This window comes from Orcinus orca, chromosome 13, assembly GCF_937001465.1.
Source record: "Orcinus orca chromosome 13, mOrcOrc1.1, whole genome shotgun sequence".
NCBI classification, from domain to species: Eukaryota; Metazoa; Chordata; class Mammalia; order Artiodactyla; family Delphinidae; genus Orcinus; species Orcinus orca.
The window spans coordinates 25,715,456-25,734,593 of NC_064571.1; the positions used below are offsets into that span (position 1 = coordinate 25,715,456).

A 19,138-nucleotide genomic window follows, 5' to 3' on the forward strand; every position below is an offset into this window, starting at 1 on the left:
CCTTTCATGTCTTTTATCTTGAAGAATATCCCACCTACATCCAATCCACAGAAACTTGAGTCTAGCTTTGCCCAGAGGGTGGACTTCGTTTTACTGAATTAGGAAATACTTTTTTTTTTTTTTTTGTGGTATGCGGGCTTCTCACTGCTGTGGCCTCTCCCGTTGCGGAGCGCAGGCTCAGCGGCCATGGCTCACGGGCCCAGCCGCTCCGTGGCATGTGGGATCTTCCCGGACCGGGGCACGAACCCGTGTCCCCTGCATCGGCAGGCGGACTCCCAACCACTGCGCCACCAGGGAAGCCGTGGGTCGGGGAATACTTTGCCCTTGCCCTTGGGTCCTGCTGCATTTCGGCTGGCCTCTACCTCCCGCGGGGCACTCAGCAGAACCTGCTGCCCTCCTTTTGCAGGGTCTCCAGCTGCTGAGCAGCTCCAGGACATCCTGGGGGAGGAAGATGAGGCTCCCAACCCCACCCTCTTCACAGAGATGGACACTCTGCAGCACGACGGAGACCAGATGGAGTGGAAGGAGTCGGCCAGGTGAGGCAGAACCCCGGAGACAGGTAGAGGGGCCTTTCCACTGCAGTCTGCCCGGGCCCAGGCTGAGCTGACCAGTGGCATCTCATACCTTGAGTTCTACTAGGGCGCTTCCTGGCCCCCAAAGACCCACCTGCTTGCCTTTCTTGGTGGCAGAACTGGGTTGGATGCTAAGGAGCAAACAGAAACTTGTGGCTTTCTCTCATCCTCAGAGAAATGAAAATCCTGGTGGGAAAGTAGAACAGATACCCATGAAACCATGAGAGAGTAACACAAGGGCATATATCCTTTCATGTCAAGTGGTTCAAACTAAATGTTGTAGAAGGGAAAGCACTGAGCAGGCTGGGGCAGACAGGGGGGCTTCCTGGAGGAAGAAGAATGCGTGCCAGGAAAAACCCACTTGGGGAGCTCCAGTGAGCACTGAAGCAAAGGGATTTGGCAGAGTCTGGGGCAGGACAAGCAGGGCGTAGCCCTGGAGGCACACGTGGGGAGCAGAGAGAGCTGTGTATATAGGGGCAGTAGAAGGAAGAGAAGAGCCAAAAGGCTGGAGGAGAACCACACGGTGAAGTCACGGGAGCCAAGGGAGAATCAGGGTAAGGAGTAGCGCTGGCCATACCCAGTGCCTGGGGCAGAGCAGCCTCTAAATTGAGCTGGACTGATCAGCGGCCTCAAATGCTGCCAAGGGCTCAAGGAGAAGGCAGAATACAGCAGGGGCAGCAGGAGGGGCTGGTGAGAGGAGGAGGGACCCTGGGACAGAAGTTGAGAGTCTGCAAGCAGAGCATACCAATGTTTCTCAACCTTTTTTTGGATTAACGTCCCCCCCACCCAGTTTTTAAATTTAAATTAACTTTGTTAAACTAGAATTAAATTTATTTCTAATGAGAGGAATGAAATGCTAAGAAATTAAATGTTGTTGTCAGGTAGGTTTGAGCTTTGGAGTGCCACAAACCATTGTAATATCTTAAACTTTTTTGCTCTCCTAAGAACCAATTCTTGCCCCCTTGGGGCTGATATTGCCCCCGTTGAGAATGCCTGAACGAACTGCCAAGCTGTGCCCAAAGTGGCTTTGCCTGGGGGCCACCATGACACCCAGGGCCTGGCAGCTGCCCCAATCACAGCCTGGGCCCCTTTCTTACCTACCAACCTCACCTCAGTAGCTCTTCTGTAGAACGAGGTGCGGATTTAACATTCCCAAGCTTCCCCCTCCAATCTCTCCTGGAAAAAGAAAAAAAGAAAAAAGGCCATTGAGTGACTAGCAACTTCCTGCAGGCCTTCCTGCAGGCCTCAGAAGGAATGAATTCCTAGCCTCATGGCTGGGCCCAATCCCTGTCTGGAAGCTGTGGAGCCTCTTCTTATCAGCCCATTCAATGAGCCCTTACTACATGCCAAACAATTCGCAGGCTCACCTCATTCGAGCTGCACGATGACCCTGAGGAGGCAGGAAATATTATCCTCGTTTTATAGATGAGGATAGTGAGGTTTAGAGGGTCAAATAGATGCAAGGGCCAGAGCCTGCAGGCAGCTGAGTCTGGTTGCTAGCCCAGGGCTATCTGACTCTCCAACTCGAGTGCTTATGAACTTCGTCATGTTTTCTCCAATTTCTCAGCCACTTCTCTCCCCTTTCTTCAACTTCCAGGGACTCTGTTTTGATTTCCATGGGAGGACATAATTCTGGAGGGAATTCAACCAGTGTGAGAGATAAACGGCGACAGCCACAGAGCCCAGGACATCCATCCAGGGCTGATAAGAGAGGGGAGGACATTTCAAATGACCAGGGCCCAGTCTGTGCTACTGTGGCTTAATGCCTCTGAGGGGCTTGTACCTCCCTGGGCAAATGACTTTCTTGTCCAAGGTGGGCATATAGAGAGAAGGAAAGTTGAGAAAGGCCTTCTCCAAGGCCCAGTAGGGAGAGGGTGACTTCTCCCGACCCTGGGTAAGGTGTGCATTCAGAATCCCTGGTAATAGTTGCCAGGACCAGACTTTCCATGAGGGCCTATCGTACGCACCCACAGAGCCCTTGCTGAGAAGGCCCCAGGGCTCTCAGAGACATGATTGTTGCCATAGACGAAATACCCAGTTTCTCTCTGAGTGTTGATCCATAGAGCCTCGCTCACTATAGACCCTGCAATGAAAGCGATAAACTGTAGATAATGATGTTTCTGGAAGAAGGCTCCTTTAAAATTTAAAGGGGCCTGGGGTTAACATCTGCAAACCAGGTTGTTTCCCCACAAGTCAGGCTTTCCAAGGACAGCATTTGAGGAGCCCTGGGAAGGGCCCCAGTGTAACCCAAGTGGACCTCAAACCCATAGCGAGAAGAAAGTGGAGGCTGGAAGAAGTTAAACAGCTGAACCCAATTCCAGGTTGATGGAGAAAGGAGCATCTTGAGGGCCAGCTTTGGGGCAGGAAGCAGTGGGGGGAGAGCCGCTCAGGCCTCCTTATCTCGAGCTCCTTTCTCCACCCCAGCCTCCTTTAATCTTCTCTCCAGCTCCCCCCCCCGGCTGGTTTGCAGCTCACTGTTGGAGGTCTGAGCAGTAGGCCTCTGCAGAAGTCAGAGACAGGGTTTGGTTATCGGTGAGCAAGTCCACCTCGGCCTGGACAGCTGTGCTGGGGGCTCCTCCTGGCAAACTGCATCAGTAGAGGTGCTCCGGGCCAGGCCTGTTTGGGGCCTGTCACCCCACCAAAAAATGGGAAGAATTTCCCTCAGCTGACAGGCTGTGCCATCTACTCAGGGAAGCCAGAGGTCTCGAAAGTTTCCAGAATACAAGAATCAGCAAATCCTAGTGGGTTCTGGGCCTTCTTGGAATAACAGGAGAAAATGATAGGAGGCGGGAACAACCCCTCAAGTGGACACTCAGGCCCTGAGAGGGTTGCAGGTTTGTACCCACATCAAAGAGATTGGGGGAGGGGACCTTTTAATAAAAGTATTTAATTTGTTACGGGAGTGTTTGCTTTATTGAGTTAGGAGATTAACAGTGAAAATCTCAAATCCGCAAGGAATTTTCCCCGGCCGTGCTTTTCTGGGGGTTATTAGTTTGGGGGATGTTTTGGGCCCTTGGGGAAAGAATCACCACTGGACAGACTTAACTGGTTTTTGGAGCTCCACTGAGCCTGGCCCTTTGTGCATGATGGGGACTGTGTGTGTGGGCATCATTTCTAACGTGATCCATGCTGGTAGGTCAGGCTGTCAATAAGATAGATTTTTATTAAATTTGTCTCTTTTGCGTTCCCGGGAGGGGAGTGCAGCTAGCTGTTTGCTGATACTGACCTTGCCTGAAGGGAGGCTTGGGTTGGGTGGGGCGGGGTGGACCCCCTCACTGTGAGCAAACAATTTACCCATAATTCCATTGTCTCTCAAGCTTGAATCTGCCTGGCTGCAGGGGATGAAGGGAAGGAGAATGATCTGGGCTGGAAGCCAGCCAAGTGTAGAGGGGCTTTTGGGGTTACTCAGAAATAGAGCTTTGAGACTTCCATGAATTCTGAAAGCAAACCCCAAATCCAAGCTGCCTCTGATCTCAACTCGGAGCAGACCAAAAGCGTGAACTTGCCGGAATGTTCTTATAAGACACATATGCTCTGAAAAGATTCCTGCCGTGACCAGGAAAGGGCAGAAAGAGGGGCAGGAGAAGTAGGTCATCGTAGTTGGGTCAGACCAGATCAGTACATTTTCAAAAGCCCCTCCACACATAGGCAGGGATGCTTTCTCACTCTGTACATAATGGAAGAAGAAGCCTGAACTTTGTCTCAACCCTGAAACTGTTCCTGCTTACTACCTTGAAGCATGTTCTCCTACCATCATTTTACCTCTTAGTCTGGAGCAGAAGATGCCCCAGCCCTCTGGTCTCACCACTCACCTGGGATCACACTTACGTCACCCCAGCTGCCCTCTCTATGTAGAAAGCAGAGCGGGGAGCTGAGAGCTCTTAGTATAGACATCAACAAACCTCATTCATTCATTCAACTACTATTTACCAAATGTTTACTGTCTGTAAGCCCTGAGCCAGGTGACTTAGAGATACAAAAAACATGGCAGATGCCATCCCTGCTCGCTCAGTCTCTCAGTCTAATGGGGCACAGAGGTAAATAACTAGATACTTGATGATGAGGTTCTAAGAAAGCACAGTGTAGGGGCACTTAACCCAGACAGGAGGGATCAAGGCAGATGTGCAGGAAGAAGAGTTGTTCACATAGACACCTGAAGGATGGGTCAAAGTTAGCCAAGAGAGGGTATGGAAGGGGGAAGAGGCCCCTGGAACAGGGGAAACAGACACAGAGGAAGCGGCAGAAGTTCCCTGTAGCGGGACTAGAGAGGGAGTGGCCAATGATGCAGGTCCTACGCAGACCATGTTGTGGAGTTTGAACTTGATGCTGAGAGATTTGGAGGACCACTGAGGGGTTTGAGGCAGGAGAGAGACAGGATTGTCTGTTTGAGAGAGATCACTCAGGCTTCAATGTGAAGAATGTATAAAAGAAGGTAAGACTGGGCCAGTTAGGAGGCTGGTCCAGGTGAGAGGTGATGAGATTCTGAACCAAGATGTTGACAGTGGGAATATAGAGAAGGTGTGGATTTGAGACATATTTTTGAGTTTATAATTATATATATATAATGTATAGTGTATCTGTATTTCCTTTTAAATATACTTTATTATTTAGAACAGTTTTAGATTCACAGCAAAACTGAGCAAAATGTACAGAGTTCCCATGTGCCCCCTGGCCCTATACATGCACAGCCTCCCCCATTATCAACATCCTCCACCAGAGTGGTACATTTGTCACTGTTGATGAACCTACATTGACATCATTATCACCCAAAGTCCATAGGGTTCATATTTGGTATTGTACTTTCTATATGTACTATAATACATGTCATTATACCTTTTTAGACAAAGGTATAATGACATGTATCCACCATTACAGTATCACATGGAACAGTTTCACTGCCCTAAAAATTGCCTGTGCTCTGCCTATTCATCACTCTTTCCTTCCTAATTTTTGGCAACCACTCGTCTTTTTACTGGATTTGAGACATATCTTAACAGGACTTAATGACAGATGGCATGTGGGAGAGAAGGATAGTCAAGAAGGAGATGCCCAGGTTTCCGGCTTGAGCAAGTGGGTAACTTGTGGTATCAATTTAGGAAACACAAGAGGAATAGTAAGGTTTTGTTGTGTTGGGTATTTTGCTTTGTTTTCTTTGGGGGAGGTTGATGATGAGTTTTGAACATGTTATGTTTGAGGAAACTCCAAGTGGAGATACCCAGCAGATCACCATGTAGACACAGAGACCTGGAGCTCAGTGGAGAAGCATAGATTTGTGAGTCATTCGCATCTAGATGGAAATCAAACCCAAAGAAAAGGATAAGGTTGCCCCCCAAGATCTGTGAAATGAGGAGAGCACCCAGGACAGAGCCCCCTAGAACACTAAAGTTTGAGGGATGGGCAAAGGAAGCAGAACCCACAATGGATACTGAGAAGGGGCAGCCAGAGAGGTAGGAGGGGAATGAGAAGAGTGCTGTGTCCAGCAAACAGGGGCAAGATGGGGAGTGGCCAAAAAGTAGGGGAAGAACTGAAGAGTATCCACAGGATGGAGGGACACAATGGTCTCGGGAGAGGGAAGGGGACAGAGGGTGGAGGAGAGAGTCAGGAGGACCAAGGTGGGTTCTCTTGGACAGTTCTTCTAATGTGCTTGTCTGTGAAGGGCAGGAGTCTCTCAAGGCGAACATGGGGTCAAGGGAGGCTTTTTTTTTTTGAGAAAGATGAGAGTGAATTGAGTGCTGATGGAAAGGGGCCAGATGAAAGAGAGTGGTTTAAAGATGCAAGAGGGAGAGAGGGCCTGCTGGATGGAGGGTGCAGGGCCCTGGGCACAGTGTGGGGGCTCGCCCAGCCAGAAAGGCCTACACCTCTGCCCTGTGACAGGCCCGGGGGAGCAGGGGGCAGGGAAGTTGCAGCAAGGTCTGGGGGCTCTGAGCAGGAGTTGAGAGTTCTGAGCTGATAATTCCCACACTATCTCTCATTTGAAGAGAGAGCAGAATGGAAGAGCTGACTGGAGGAGGTGCAGATGGCCAAGTGGTTCTGAGGCAGGTAAGCAGCCCCAGACCCTGGCCATAGTGGAGCCATGCGTGGAGATTTATGGTCAGAGGAAAGATTTTAAGGTTGTCTGACTCTGACTTGATGCTTATCTACCGGCTCGAATAATCATACTATTCATCATTGTCAAGCTACTTTCACATCCAGTATCTAGCATGGTCTTTCCTTCTCTCTCCTCTAGTCGAATACTGATATCGGACATACAGCCCTGAATAAGTTGAAGGTGTAGAGCATAATGCTTTGACTTATACCCATCATGAGATGATTACCACAGTAAGTTTAGTGAGCATCCGTCATTTCATACAAAGTTAAAGAAATAGAAGAAAAATTGTTTTCCTTGTGATGAGAACTCAGGATTTACTCCCTTCACAGCTCTCCTGTATAACACACAGCTGTGTTCATTATATTTAGCATGTGTACATCACAGCCTTCGGACTTATGTATCTTATAACTGGGAGTTTGTACTTTTGACCACTTTCATCCAATTCTCCCTACCCCCACCGCCACCTCTGGTAACCACAAATTTGATCTCTTTTACTATGTTTGTTTGTTTGTTGGATTTTGAAGTATAATTGACCTACAACACTATGTTAGTTCCTGTTACACAACATAGTGATTCAATATTTCTCTACATTTCAAAATAATGACCACAATAAATCTAGTTACCATCTGTCACCATACAAAGTTATTATATAGCTTTTGACTATATTTCCCACACTGTACGTTTCATATCTGTGACTTATGTATTTTGCAACTGAAAGGTTGTACCTGAGTCTCTCTCACCTATTTTTCTCCTTCCCTCAGCCCCCTCTCCTCTGGCAACCACCTGTTTGTTCTCTGTATCTATGACTCTGCATCTGTTTTATTATGTCTGTTCTTTTGTTTTGTTTTTTAGGTTCCATCTGTAAATAAAGTCATACAGTATTTGTCTTTCTCTGACTTATTTCACTTAGCATAAAAGCCTCTAGGTCCATCCACGTCACAAACGGCAAGATTTCATTTTTTTATGGCTAATATTCCTCATATAATGGAATATATATGTGTATACATATATATATTTTATCCATTCATCTGTTGATGGACACCTCCATAACTTGGCTATTGTAAATAATGTTGTAATGAACATAAGGGTGCGTATATCTTTTCTAATTAGTGTTTTTATTTCTTCAGATAAATACCAGGAGGGAAAATGTGATTTTATATGAATCAGAACCTGGACCAAGTCCCAGGTAGAAGTGGGCATGGTTCCCCCAGGCCTCAAAGTCCCTGATTCTAGCCAGCACTCTCACCTGTGAGTTGTGTGAACACAGGATGGGGACTGTGCTAGGGTCATTCATCCCCCAGGGACTTAGTGATCACTTACAGTTAGCACAGCCAGGGCAGGTCTGCATGAGGCCTAGCAGACCAGAAGGGGCCACCTTCAAAGGGTCTGCAGTCAGGTTGGGGAAGCACCAGTCCACAACCATAGTGACAGCCAGGCAGTGATGCAAGACCTCACACAGTAGACACACAGTGGATGGTAAGGTTAGATTAGTTGGCCAGAGAGTGTGATAGTAAGGCTAGTTCAATGAGGAGAGCTCCTCTGGCAGGAACTCTTTATGCTAAAGTCAAGAGCCCCTCCCACCCCCATCTGATAGGTCTAGCTCTGCAACTACAGCCCAAGCTCAAGTAAGCTGTCAGAACCTATGCATGCTGCCCAAGGGAAAGAGAAATGCCACTGTCATTGTCAGGATATTTTAGGCTGCAAGTAACAGAAGCCCATTCAAGCTAACTTATGCAAAAAAAGGGAGCATCAGCAGAACACAGGGTGACCTCATGGTACCCAGGGACAGTCAGATCTCTCAAGGCCTGGGCCTGGGAAGCCAAGCTGTTCTCTTTTTCTGCTTCTGGTCTCTGCCTCTCTCTGGGTATCTTTTTTTACCCTTCTGCAGCCAGCTTCTTCCACGTGTCCCTGCCCTAGGCCATTCCTCAGCCTCTATGTTTACATCTACTCTACTCAAGGGACCATCCCAGAATGTGTTCCTCAATCCACCAATTTCTAATTCTTCAGAGATAATCTAATTTGCCCAACTTTGGTTGTCCCATCATTGTGCCCCAGATCAGAGTTACAGAGAAGTATGGAAGGGCCGGCCATAGCCTGGAGACTACATCGGTATGGATGGCAGCAGAGCAGACACTCTACACATATCTTTTACACGTATGTAATAGTAAAACTATGCACTTTATGCATTGGCCGCTGTTGTGCTTCTCATGCCAACCAGAACTTTTATCATTCTTCAAGTTGCCCATGAGAGTATAGGTGGTGGAGTTTTGCAAAACCACCCCCCTCTTGGACAGGCACCTCAGAGCTCATGCCCTGTCTTTGTAATGGACACCAGCGGATGTCACTACAACACCACACCAATCCCTAGGGTAGTGGAAAAGGGGAAGCTCTAACCTGTGGATCTAGGAGAACTTTGGAAAGTTTGTCTTATCCACCACACCTTTCTTCTTTCATTCTAAAAACGTTTTAGGGGATGCTGTGTTAGGTCCTGTGGGAGAATTAAAAGGAGTAAAGTATGAATCTGTTCTCAGAATGCTTATCGTCTGGTGCAGGTGTCAACAAACGTATCTGTTAAGGGCCAAACAGACAGTGTTTCAGGCTTTTTGCTCATATATGATCTCTTCTTCCTCTGCTTTCTTCTTCTCCTTCTTTTTATCGCAAACTTTTAAACATTTAAAAACCATTCTTAGCTAGCTGGCCATATAAAAACAGGCTGTGGTGTGCTTTTAAGCTGTAGGGCATGGTTTTCCCACCCCAATCTAGTGTAATAGGCAGACATGTGCTCATACACATAGATAACTAAAAACCAGGGCAGTACATGGGAAGTGGTGCGAACATGGCTCTCTGTCAAAAGACTTGCCTTCAAACCCTGTCTCTTATAAGCTGCTTGATCTTGGGCAACCTCCTCATCCTCAAAGGGCCTCCTTACCTACACAATGAGAGTAGTGACAGACCTACCTCAGCGACAGATCTGCGGATTGAAGCATATAATATATGTAAAGTGCTTAGCATAGCGTCTGGCACATAGAAGGTACTCAGTAAGCTTTAACCATTGTCAGTATTATCGTGCATGTGACAAAGTGCATGGGAGTCAGAGGAAAGAGTGGTCTCTGCAAGCTGGGCCCCTGGGGGAGCTTTGTCATAAAGGAGGTAGCCTTTGAATTAGGCCCTGAACAGCAGAGGTGGAAGAGAGAACATCCAGGTGTAGGAGGGTGTATCTCCTGAGGGACAGTGAGGAGAAAGTGCTGGCAGATTCTGAGGGAGACTGACAAGTCTATAAATGACAGGCCCATTAGGTAATTACAAATGCCCTCTGGACACACAGACAAGTAGCCCTCAGAGAAGTTTGCCTCCAGAAGTCTTCCCTGAAGGAGCCAGTTCAGAATTTGCCAGTAGCTTTGTCTGATGGCATTCACTTAGCCGCGGGGTCCTCCTTACCCCTGAATGAAGACATAATGTGTGTTCACCAAATGCATGAGCTGGGAGCAAGCCCTCCCCACCCCATTCAATTCTCCAGAGCTCTGGGAATGCCACACCTCTGCCCCATCCCTGCCAGCTGCACTACTGGGTACACTTTTTGGGAAGAAGTGGTTCTCCAGTAATGCCAAAATCGCACTGCATAACTAAAGGTCCTTAGAGGAGACTCCTAGGTTAGCAAGAGGAAAGACTTTCAATCACAGGGAGTTAGCCATGGAAGTTCATGGGTTCATTCCAGAACAATCTAAGAAGTCTCCACCTCTCCTCTCTAGTCCCAGGCCCAGGCAAATCTCATTTGCAGGGATGGAGGATTCCAGACATCTTATTCTGAGTCTATTAAACATTTGAATCACTTTGCTAATGTGCCTCGTTCTGATTCTATAATTTTCTGATGATAATTTGATTTTCCATGTATGGCTGCCTATAAGGAGAGAATGCAAGGGCTAGAAGATGAGAATGACTAACCCTTATAACTGTTGTAAATCTCATTGTAAATTAAATAAATTGACCTTTGGGTTTATACATCAACCCTTGTGAACTTGGTTAGTGTTAGTCAATATCCCTGGACCTAATCATCTCTGGGACAATAAAAGGACAAATTTCTGAGTCTAGTCTGGAGTGGATACCCCAAGAGGCCTGTGGGGCCTTTCTGGTGCCGTCAGCCCCTCTTTGTACCTTCTAAACTCCTGCATATGGATGTTGACCCATGCCTGCTTGCTCAGTCTTACATACTTAACAGTCTTTTAAATTCACTGTCAAGTTTGGTTTGTGAACATATTACTGAACTCAGATTTGGCTGCTCACCACTTGAAAGCCAATGCTCAAGAGACAAGTGCTGGTAGGAACAGAAAGTTTGCTTTATTCAGGAGGCCAGCAACCTGGGGAGATGGCAGACTCCTGTCCAAAAGCCAGCTCCAAAGATTCTGCTCAACAATGAAAGTTTTTTGTTTGTTTGTTTTTGTTTTGACCATGAAAGTTTTTAAAGGGAGAATCATTTGGGGAGGATGTCAGTCTTCATTATCTTCCACTGTGTGCTGACTTTCTTTTGATTGGTTGGTGGTAAGGTAACAGGGCAGTGTTCCAGGAATCTTGTGCTCAGCCTGAAGTTACCATCCCCCACCTGGGTGGCGGGGGCGGCTTTAGTTCCTACAGAAGAACTCAAAGATATTATTATGTATATTCTTTGAGGAGGAACCAGGACCCTGCCCCACTGGCTGCACTTATTGTTTCTTGACAGATCCTCCTTAGTTTCTGCATTCTTTCCCTTCTCTTATAAACAATTGTTTGAATCTGCTCTTCAGAACTCTGGGAAGGTCAAGGAGGCTGAATGAAGCTTATTTCCTTCAAACAAGAAACGGGGGACACAGAAAGAATTTGTACCCAGGAGGGCCCCACAGGGTCCTGCTCCCTTTCAAACATACACACCATATGTGTAGTTTTAATCAGTTGTATAAATAACTTTTTACATTATTTCACATACATATTTTAATGCATGTGTTTGTCATCATGTAGTATGAATTTGCCAAATAAATTGTAGGAATGGGCAAGAATTTGCTTAGGAGTTCGTCCTTTGAAAAACTTTCCTCCTGTAAATCATCTCTTGGTGCCTCTGTCAAAGACTGAACCTAGGGAGTATCTGATGGTTCCCCGGTATCTCTAGGACAGTTCTTCACTGCCCCATAAGAGAATTAACACTGGCCTTTGGTTTCTGCTGGAAAATTCACGGCACTGATATGACTCAATGTGGAGTTAGAGAGCTTTGCCGGGTAATGAGGATAAACTGACTTTCACATTACTTTTAAGAAATGAATCTGTTAGTATCACAAAATTTATTACAAACAAGCCTCAGGCAGAAAGTGAAAACACTGTCTTGATGCTTTGTACCTAATACATGGAAGTCAAGTCTTAGGATGATGGATGATGGGGTGGGCATGGAAGAGTAACAGAATAAAAGTCAATGAGCCTACATAGATAGAGAATTAACACAGTGTGGGTATGTACGTTACAACGTTTAGGTGAGTAAACTTAACTTCATCTGAGAAATAAATTCATACAGTTCTAAGTCTTAAAACAAGTGTTGAGAGGCAACATAAACTTATCATTAAAGGTTGCATGGTATAGGAAACTAAATTTTAAAAAAATATTTAAATCAGGGTGTCCTAAGAGTAATTTTTGCAAAGAAATTAGCCACATATAATTTAATGATATTGATACGCAAAATAAGTGCAGAAGGAAGGGACCTTCACTCTAATTGCCATAGATATAGATTTAGATATGGATATATAGATTTAGATATAGATTTAGATATAGATGCATATTTAGAAATAGATATAGATTTAGATTTAGACACAGATATAGATATAGATTCCAGATTTTACTCTTATCTAACCACACATAATGGTCCGCTCATTGCTTTGTTTTCTCAAAGATCTGTGTCTTCCTTTTAAAAAGTATTGTTTCTCAGGCCCCTAGATTCTTTTATTTTTTTTTAACATCTTTATTAGGGTATAGTTGCTTTACAATGGCATGTCAGTTTCTGCTTTATAACAAAACAAAGTGAATCAGTTATACATATACATATGTCCCCATATCGCTTCCCTCTTGCATCTCCCTCCCTCCCACCCTGCCTATCCCACCCCTCTAAGTGGTCACAAAGCACCGAGCTGATCTCCCTGTGCTATGTGGCCACTTCCAACTAGCTATCTATTTTACGTTTGCTAGTGAATATATGTCCATGCTACTCTCTCACTTTGTCCCAGCTTACCCTTCCCCCTCCCCGTATCCTCAAGTCTATTCTCTATTAGGTCTGCAACTTTACTCCTGTCTTGCCCCTAGATACTTCTGACCATTTTCTTTTTTTTTTTTTTTTTTAGATTACATATATATGTGTTAGCATATGGTATTTGTTTTTCACTTTCTGACTTACTTCATTCTGTATGACAGTCCCTAGGTCCATCACCTCACTACAAATAACTCAGTTTCATTCCTTTATATGGCTGAGTAATATTCCATTGTATATATGTGCCACATCTTCTTTATCCATTCATCTGTTGATGGATACTTAGGTTGCTTCCATGTCCTGGCTATTGTAAATAGAGCCGCAATGAACATTTCGGTACATGACTCCTTTTGAATTATGGTTTTCTCAGGGTATATGCCCAGTAGTGGGATTGCTGGGTCATATGGTAGTTCTATTTTTAGTTTTTTAAGGAACCCCCATACTGTTCTCCATAGTGGCTGTATCAATTCACATTCCCACCAACAGTGCAAGAATGTTCCCTTTTCTTCACACCCTCTCCAGCATTTATTGTTTCTAGATTTTTTGATGATGGCAATTCTGACTGGTGTGAGATGATATCTCATTGTAGTTTTAATTTGCATTTCTTTAATTATTAATGATGTTGAGCATTCTTTCATGTGTTTGTTGGCAATCTACATATCTTCTTCGGAGAAATGTCTATTTAGGTCTTCTGCCCATTTATGGATGGGGATTTTTGTTATTTTGATATTAGGCTGCATGAGTTGCTTGTATGTTTTGGAGATGAATCCTTTGTCATTTGCAAATATTTTCTCCCATTCTGAGTGTTGTCTTTTTGTCTTGTTTATGATTTCCTTTGCTGTGCAAAAGCTTTTAAGTTTCATTAGGTCCCATTTGCTTATTTTTCTTTTTATTTCCATTTCTCTAGGAGGTGGGTCAAAAAGGATCTTGCTGTGATTTATGTCATAGAGTGTTCTGCCTATGTTTTCCTCAAAGAGATTGATGTTGTCTGGCCGTACATTTAGGTCTTTAATCCACTTTGAGTTTATTTTTGTGTATGGTGTTAGGGAGTGTTCTAATTTCATTCTTTTACATGTAGCTGTCCAGTTTCCCCAGCACCACTTATTGAAGAGGCTGTCCTTTCTCCACTGTACATTCCTGCCTCCTTTATCAAAGATAAGTTGTCCATATGTGCGTGGGTTTATCTCTGGGCTTTCTATACTGTTCCATTGTCTATCTTTCTGTTTTTGTACCAGTACCATACTGCCTGGATTACTGTAGCTTTGTAGTATAGTCTGAAGTCTGGGAGCCTGATTCCTCAAGCTCCGTTTTTCATTCTCAAGATTGCTTTGGCTATTCAGGGTGTTTTGTGTTTCCATACAAATTGTGAAATTTTTTGTTCTAGTTCTGTGAAAAATGCCAGTGGTAGTTTGATAGGGATTGCATTGAATCTGTAGATTGCTTTGGGTAGTAGAGTCATTTTCACAACGTTAATTCTTCCAATCCGAGAACATGGTATATGTCTCCATCTATTTGTATCATCTTTAATTTCTTTCATCAGTGTCTTATAATTTTCTGCATACAGGTCTTTTGTGTCCTTAGGTAGGTTTATTCCTAGATATTTTATTCTTTTTGTTGCAATAGTAAATGGGAGTGTTTTCTTGATTTCACTTTCAGATTTTTCATCATTAGTGTATAGGAATGCCAGAGATTTCTGTGCATTAAGTTTGTATCCTGCTACTTTACCAAATTCATTGATTAGCTCTAGTAGTTTTCTGGTAGCATCTTTAGGATTCTCTATGTATAGTATCATGTCATCTGCAAACAGTGACAGCTTTATTTCTTCTTTTCTGATTTGGATTCCTTTTATTTCTTTTTCTTCTCTGATTGCTGTGGCTAAAACTTCCAAAACTATGTTCAATAAGAGTGGTGAGAGTGGACAACCTTGTCTTGTTCCTGATCCTAGTGGGAATGGTTTCAGTTTTTCATCATTGAGGACAATGTTGGCTGTGGGTCTGTCATATGTGGTCTTTATTATGTTGAGGAAAGTTCCCTCTATGCCTACTTTCTGCAGGGTTTTTATCATAAATGGGTGTTGAATTTTGTTGAAAGCTTTCTTTGCATCTACTGAGATGATCATATGGTTTTTCTCCTTCAATTTGTTAATATGGTTTATCACATTGATTGATTTGCGTATATCGAAGAATCCTTGCACTCCTGGGATAAACCCCACTTAATCATAATGTATGATCCTTTTAATGTGATGCTGGAATCTGTTTGCTAGTATTTTGTTGAGGATTTTTGCATCTATGTTCATCAGTGATATTGGCCTGTAGTTTTCTTTCTTTGTGATATCTTCAAATGTTTTGGTATCAGAGTGATGGTGGCCTCATAGGTTGAGTTTGGGAGTGTTCCTCCCTCTGCTATATTTTGGAAGAGTTTGAGAAGGATAGGTTTTAGCTCTTCTCTAAATGTTTGATAGAATTCTCCTGTGAAGCCATCTGGTCCTGGGCTTTTGTTTGTTGGAAGATTTTTAATCACAGTTTCAATTTCAGTGCTTGTGATTGGTCTGTTCATATTTTCTATTTCTTCCTTGTTCAGTCTTGGAAGGTTATGCATTTCTAAGAATTTGTCCGTTTCTTCCAGGTTGTCTATTATATTGCATAAAGTTGCTTGTAGTAATCTCTCATGATCTTTTGTATTTCTGCAGTGTCAGTTGTTACTTGTTTTTCATTTCTAATTCTATTGATCTGAGTCTTCCCCTTTTTTCTTGATAAGTCTGGCTAATGATTTATCAATTTTGTTTATCTTCTCAAAGAACCAGCTTTTATTTATTTATTTTTGCCATTTTTTTTTTACATCTCTATCGCAGTATAATTGCTTTACAATGGTGTGTTAGTTTCTGCTTTATAACAAAGTGAATCAGTTATACATATGTTCCCATATCTCTTCCCTCTTGCGACTCCCTCCCTCCCATCCACCCTATCTCACCCCTCCAGGTGGTTACAAAGCACGGAGCTGATCTCCCTGTGCTATGCCGATGCTTCCCACTAGCTATCTACCTTACGTTTGGTAGTGTATATATGTCCATGCCTCTTTCTCGCTTTGTCACAGCTTACCCTTTCCCCTCCCCATATCCTCAAGTTCATTCTCTAGTAGGTCTGTGTCTTTATTCCCATCTTGCCCCTAGGTTCTTCATGACATTTGTTTTTCTTAAATTCCATATATATGTGTTAGCATACGGCATTTGTCTTTCTCTTTCTGACTTACTTCACTCTGTATGACAAACTCTAGGTCTATCCACCTCATTACTAATAGCTCAATTTCGTTTCTTTTTATGGTTGAGTAATATTCCATTGTATATATGTGCCACATCTTCTTTATCCATTCATCTGTCCATGGACACTTAGGTTGTTTCCATCTCTGGACTATTGTAAATAGAGCTGCATGAACAATTTGGTACATGACTCTTTTTGAATTATGGTTTTCTCAGGGTATATGCCCAGTAGTGGGATTGCGGGGTCATATGGTAGTTCTATTTGTAGTTTTTTAAGGAACCTCCATACTGTTCTCCATAGTGGCTGAACCAATTCACATTCCCACCAGCAGTGCAAGAGTGTTCCCTTTTCTCCACACCCTCTCCAGCATTTATTGTTTCTAGATTTTTTGATGATGGCCATTCTGACTGGTGTGAGATGATATCTCATTGTAGTTTTGATTTGCCTTTCTCTAATGATTAATGATGTTGAGCATTCTTTCATGTGTTTGTTGGCATTCTGTATATCTTCTTTGGAGAAATGTCTATTTAGGTCTTCTGCCCATTTTTGAATTGGGTTGTTTGGTTTTTTTTGTTATTGAGCTGCATGAGCTGCTTATAAATTTTGGAGATGAATCCTTTGTCAGTTGCTTCATTTGCAAATATTTTCTCCCTTTCTGAGGATTGTCTTTTGGTCTTGTTTATGGTTTCCTTTGCTGTGCAATAGCTTTGAAGTTTCATTAGGTCCCATTTGTTTATTTTTGTTTTTATTTCCATTTCTGTAGGAGGGGGGTCAGAAAGGATCTTGCTGTGATTTATGTCATAGAGTGTTCTGCCTATGTTTTCCTCTAAGAGTTTGATAGTTTCTCGCCTTACATTTAGGTGTTTAATACATTTTGAGCTTATTTTTGTGTATGGTGTTCTGGAGTGATCTAATCTCATACTTTTACATGTACCTGTCCAGTTTACCCAGCACCACTTATTGAAGAGGCTGTCCTTTCTCCACTGTACATTCCTGCCTCCTTTATCAAAGATAAGTTGTCCATATGTGCGTGGGTTTATCTCTGGGCTTTCTATACTGTTCCATTGTCTATCTTTCTGTTTTTGTACCAGTACCATACTGCCTGGATTACTGTAGCTTTGTAGTATAGTCTGAAGTCTGGGAGCCTGATTCCTCAAGCTCCGTTTTTCATTCTCAAGATTGCTTTGGCTATTCAGGGTGTTTTGTGTTTCCATACAAATTGTGAAATTTTTTGTTCTAGTTCTGTGAAAAATGCCAGTGGTAGTTTGATAGGGATTGCATTGAATCTGTAGATTGCTTTGGGTAGTAGAGTCATTTTCACAACGTTAATTCTTCCAATCCGAGAAAATGGTATACCTCTCCATCTATTTGTATCATCTTTAATTTCTTTCATCAGTGTCTTATAATTTTCTGCATACAGGTCTTTTGTGTCCTTAGGTAGGTTTATTCCTAGATAGTTTATTCTTTTTGTTGCAATAGTAAATGGGAGTGTTTTCTTGATTTCACTTTCAGATTTTTCATCATTAGTGTATAGGAATGCCAGAGATTTCTGTGCATTAAGTTTGTATCCTGCTACTTTACCAAATTCATTGATTAGCTCTAGTAGTTTTCTGGTAGCATCTTTAGGATTCTCTATGTATAGTATCATGTCATCTGCAAACAGTGACAGCTTTATTTCTTCTTTTCCGATTTGGATTCCTTTTATTTCTTTTTCTTCTCTGATTGCTGTGGCTAGAACTTCCAAAACTATGTTCAATAAGAGTGGTGAGAGTGGGCAACCTTGTCTTGTTCCTGATCTTAGTGGAAATGCTTTCAGTTTTTCATCATTGAGGACGATGTTGGCTGTGGGTTTGTCCTATATGGCCTTTATTATGTTGAGGAAAGTTCCCTCTATGACTACTTTCTGCAGGGTTTTTATCATAAATCGGTGTTGAATTTTGTCGAAAGCTTTCTCTGCATCTATTGAGATGATCATATGGCTTTTCTCCTTCAATTTGTTAATATGGTTTATCACATTGATTGATTTGCATATATTGAAGAATCCTTGCATTCCTGGAATAAACCCCACTTGATCATGGTGTATGATCTTTTTAATGTCGTGTTGAATTCTGTTGGCTAGTATTTTGTTGAGGATTTTTGCATCTATGTTCATCAGTGATATTGGCCTGTAGTTTTGTTTCCTTGTGACATCCTTGTCTGGTTTTGGTATCAAGGTGATGGTGGCCTCGTAGGATGAGTTTGGGAGTCTTCCTCCCTCTGCTATATTTTGGAAGAGCTTGAGAAGGATAGGTGTTAGCTCTTCTCTAAATGTTTGATAGAATTTGCCTGTGAAGCCATCTGGTCCTGGGCTTTTGTTTATTAGAAGATGTTTAATCACAGTTTCAATTTCAGTGCTTGTGATTGGTCTGTTCATATTTTCTATTTCTTCCTGATTTAGTCTTGGCAGGTTGTGCTTTTCTAAGAATTTGTCCATTTCTTCTAGGTTGTCCATTGTATTGGCATAGAGTTGCTTGTAGTAATCTCTCATGATCTTTTGTGTTTCTGCAGTGTCAGTTGTTACTTCTCCTTTTTCATTTCTAATCCTATTGATTTGAGTCTTCCCCTTTTTTTCCTTGATGAGTCTGGCTAATGGTTTATCAATTTTGTTTATCTCCTCAAAGAAGCAGTTTTTAATTTTATTGATCTTTGCTATCCTTTCCTTCATTTCTTTTTCATTTATTTCTCATCTGATCTTTATGATTTCTTTCCTTCTGCTAAATTTGGGGGTTTTTTGTTCTTCTTTCTCTAATTGCTTTAAGTGTGAGGTTAGGTTGTTTATTTGAGATGTTTCTTATTTCTTAAGGTAGGCTTGTATAGCTATAAACTTCCCTCTTAGAACTGCTTTTGCTGCATCCCATAGGTTTTGGGTTGTGTTTTCATTGTCATTTGTCTCTAGGTATTTTTTTATTTCCTCTTTGATTTCTTC

The 19,138-nt window shown here is 43.0% G+C and overlaps 1 protein-coding gene across 3 annotated transcripts in view; it reads left to right on the forward strand.

The window, feature by feature from the left end:
• Nucleotides 1-19,138, forward strand: part of SLC4A5 (solute carrier family 4 member 5) — a 129,513-nt gene that overhangs the window by 50,139 nt on the left and 60,236 nt on the right. For all 3 annotated transcript variants that reach the window (XM_049696138.1, XM_033400540.2, XM_049696139.1), the window contains one exon: nucleotides 407-536. In XM_049696138.1, coding sequence (XP_049552095.1) covers nucleotides 407-536 — 130 coding nt within the window. The remainder of the gene's footprint in view (nucleotides 1-406; nucleotides 537-19,138) is intronic.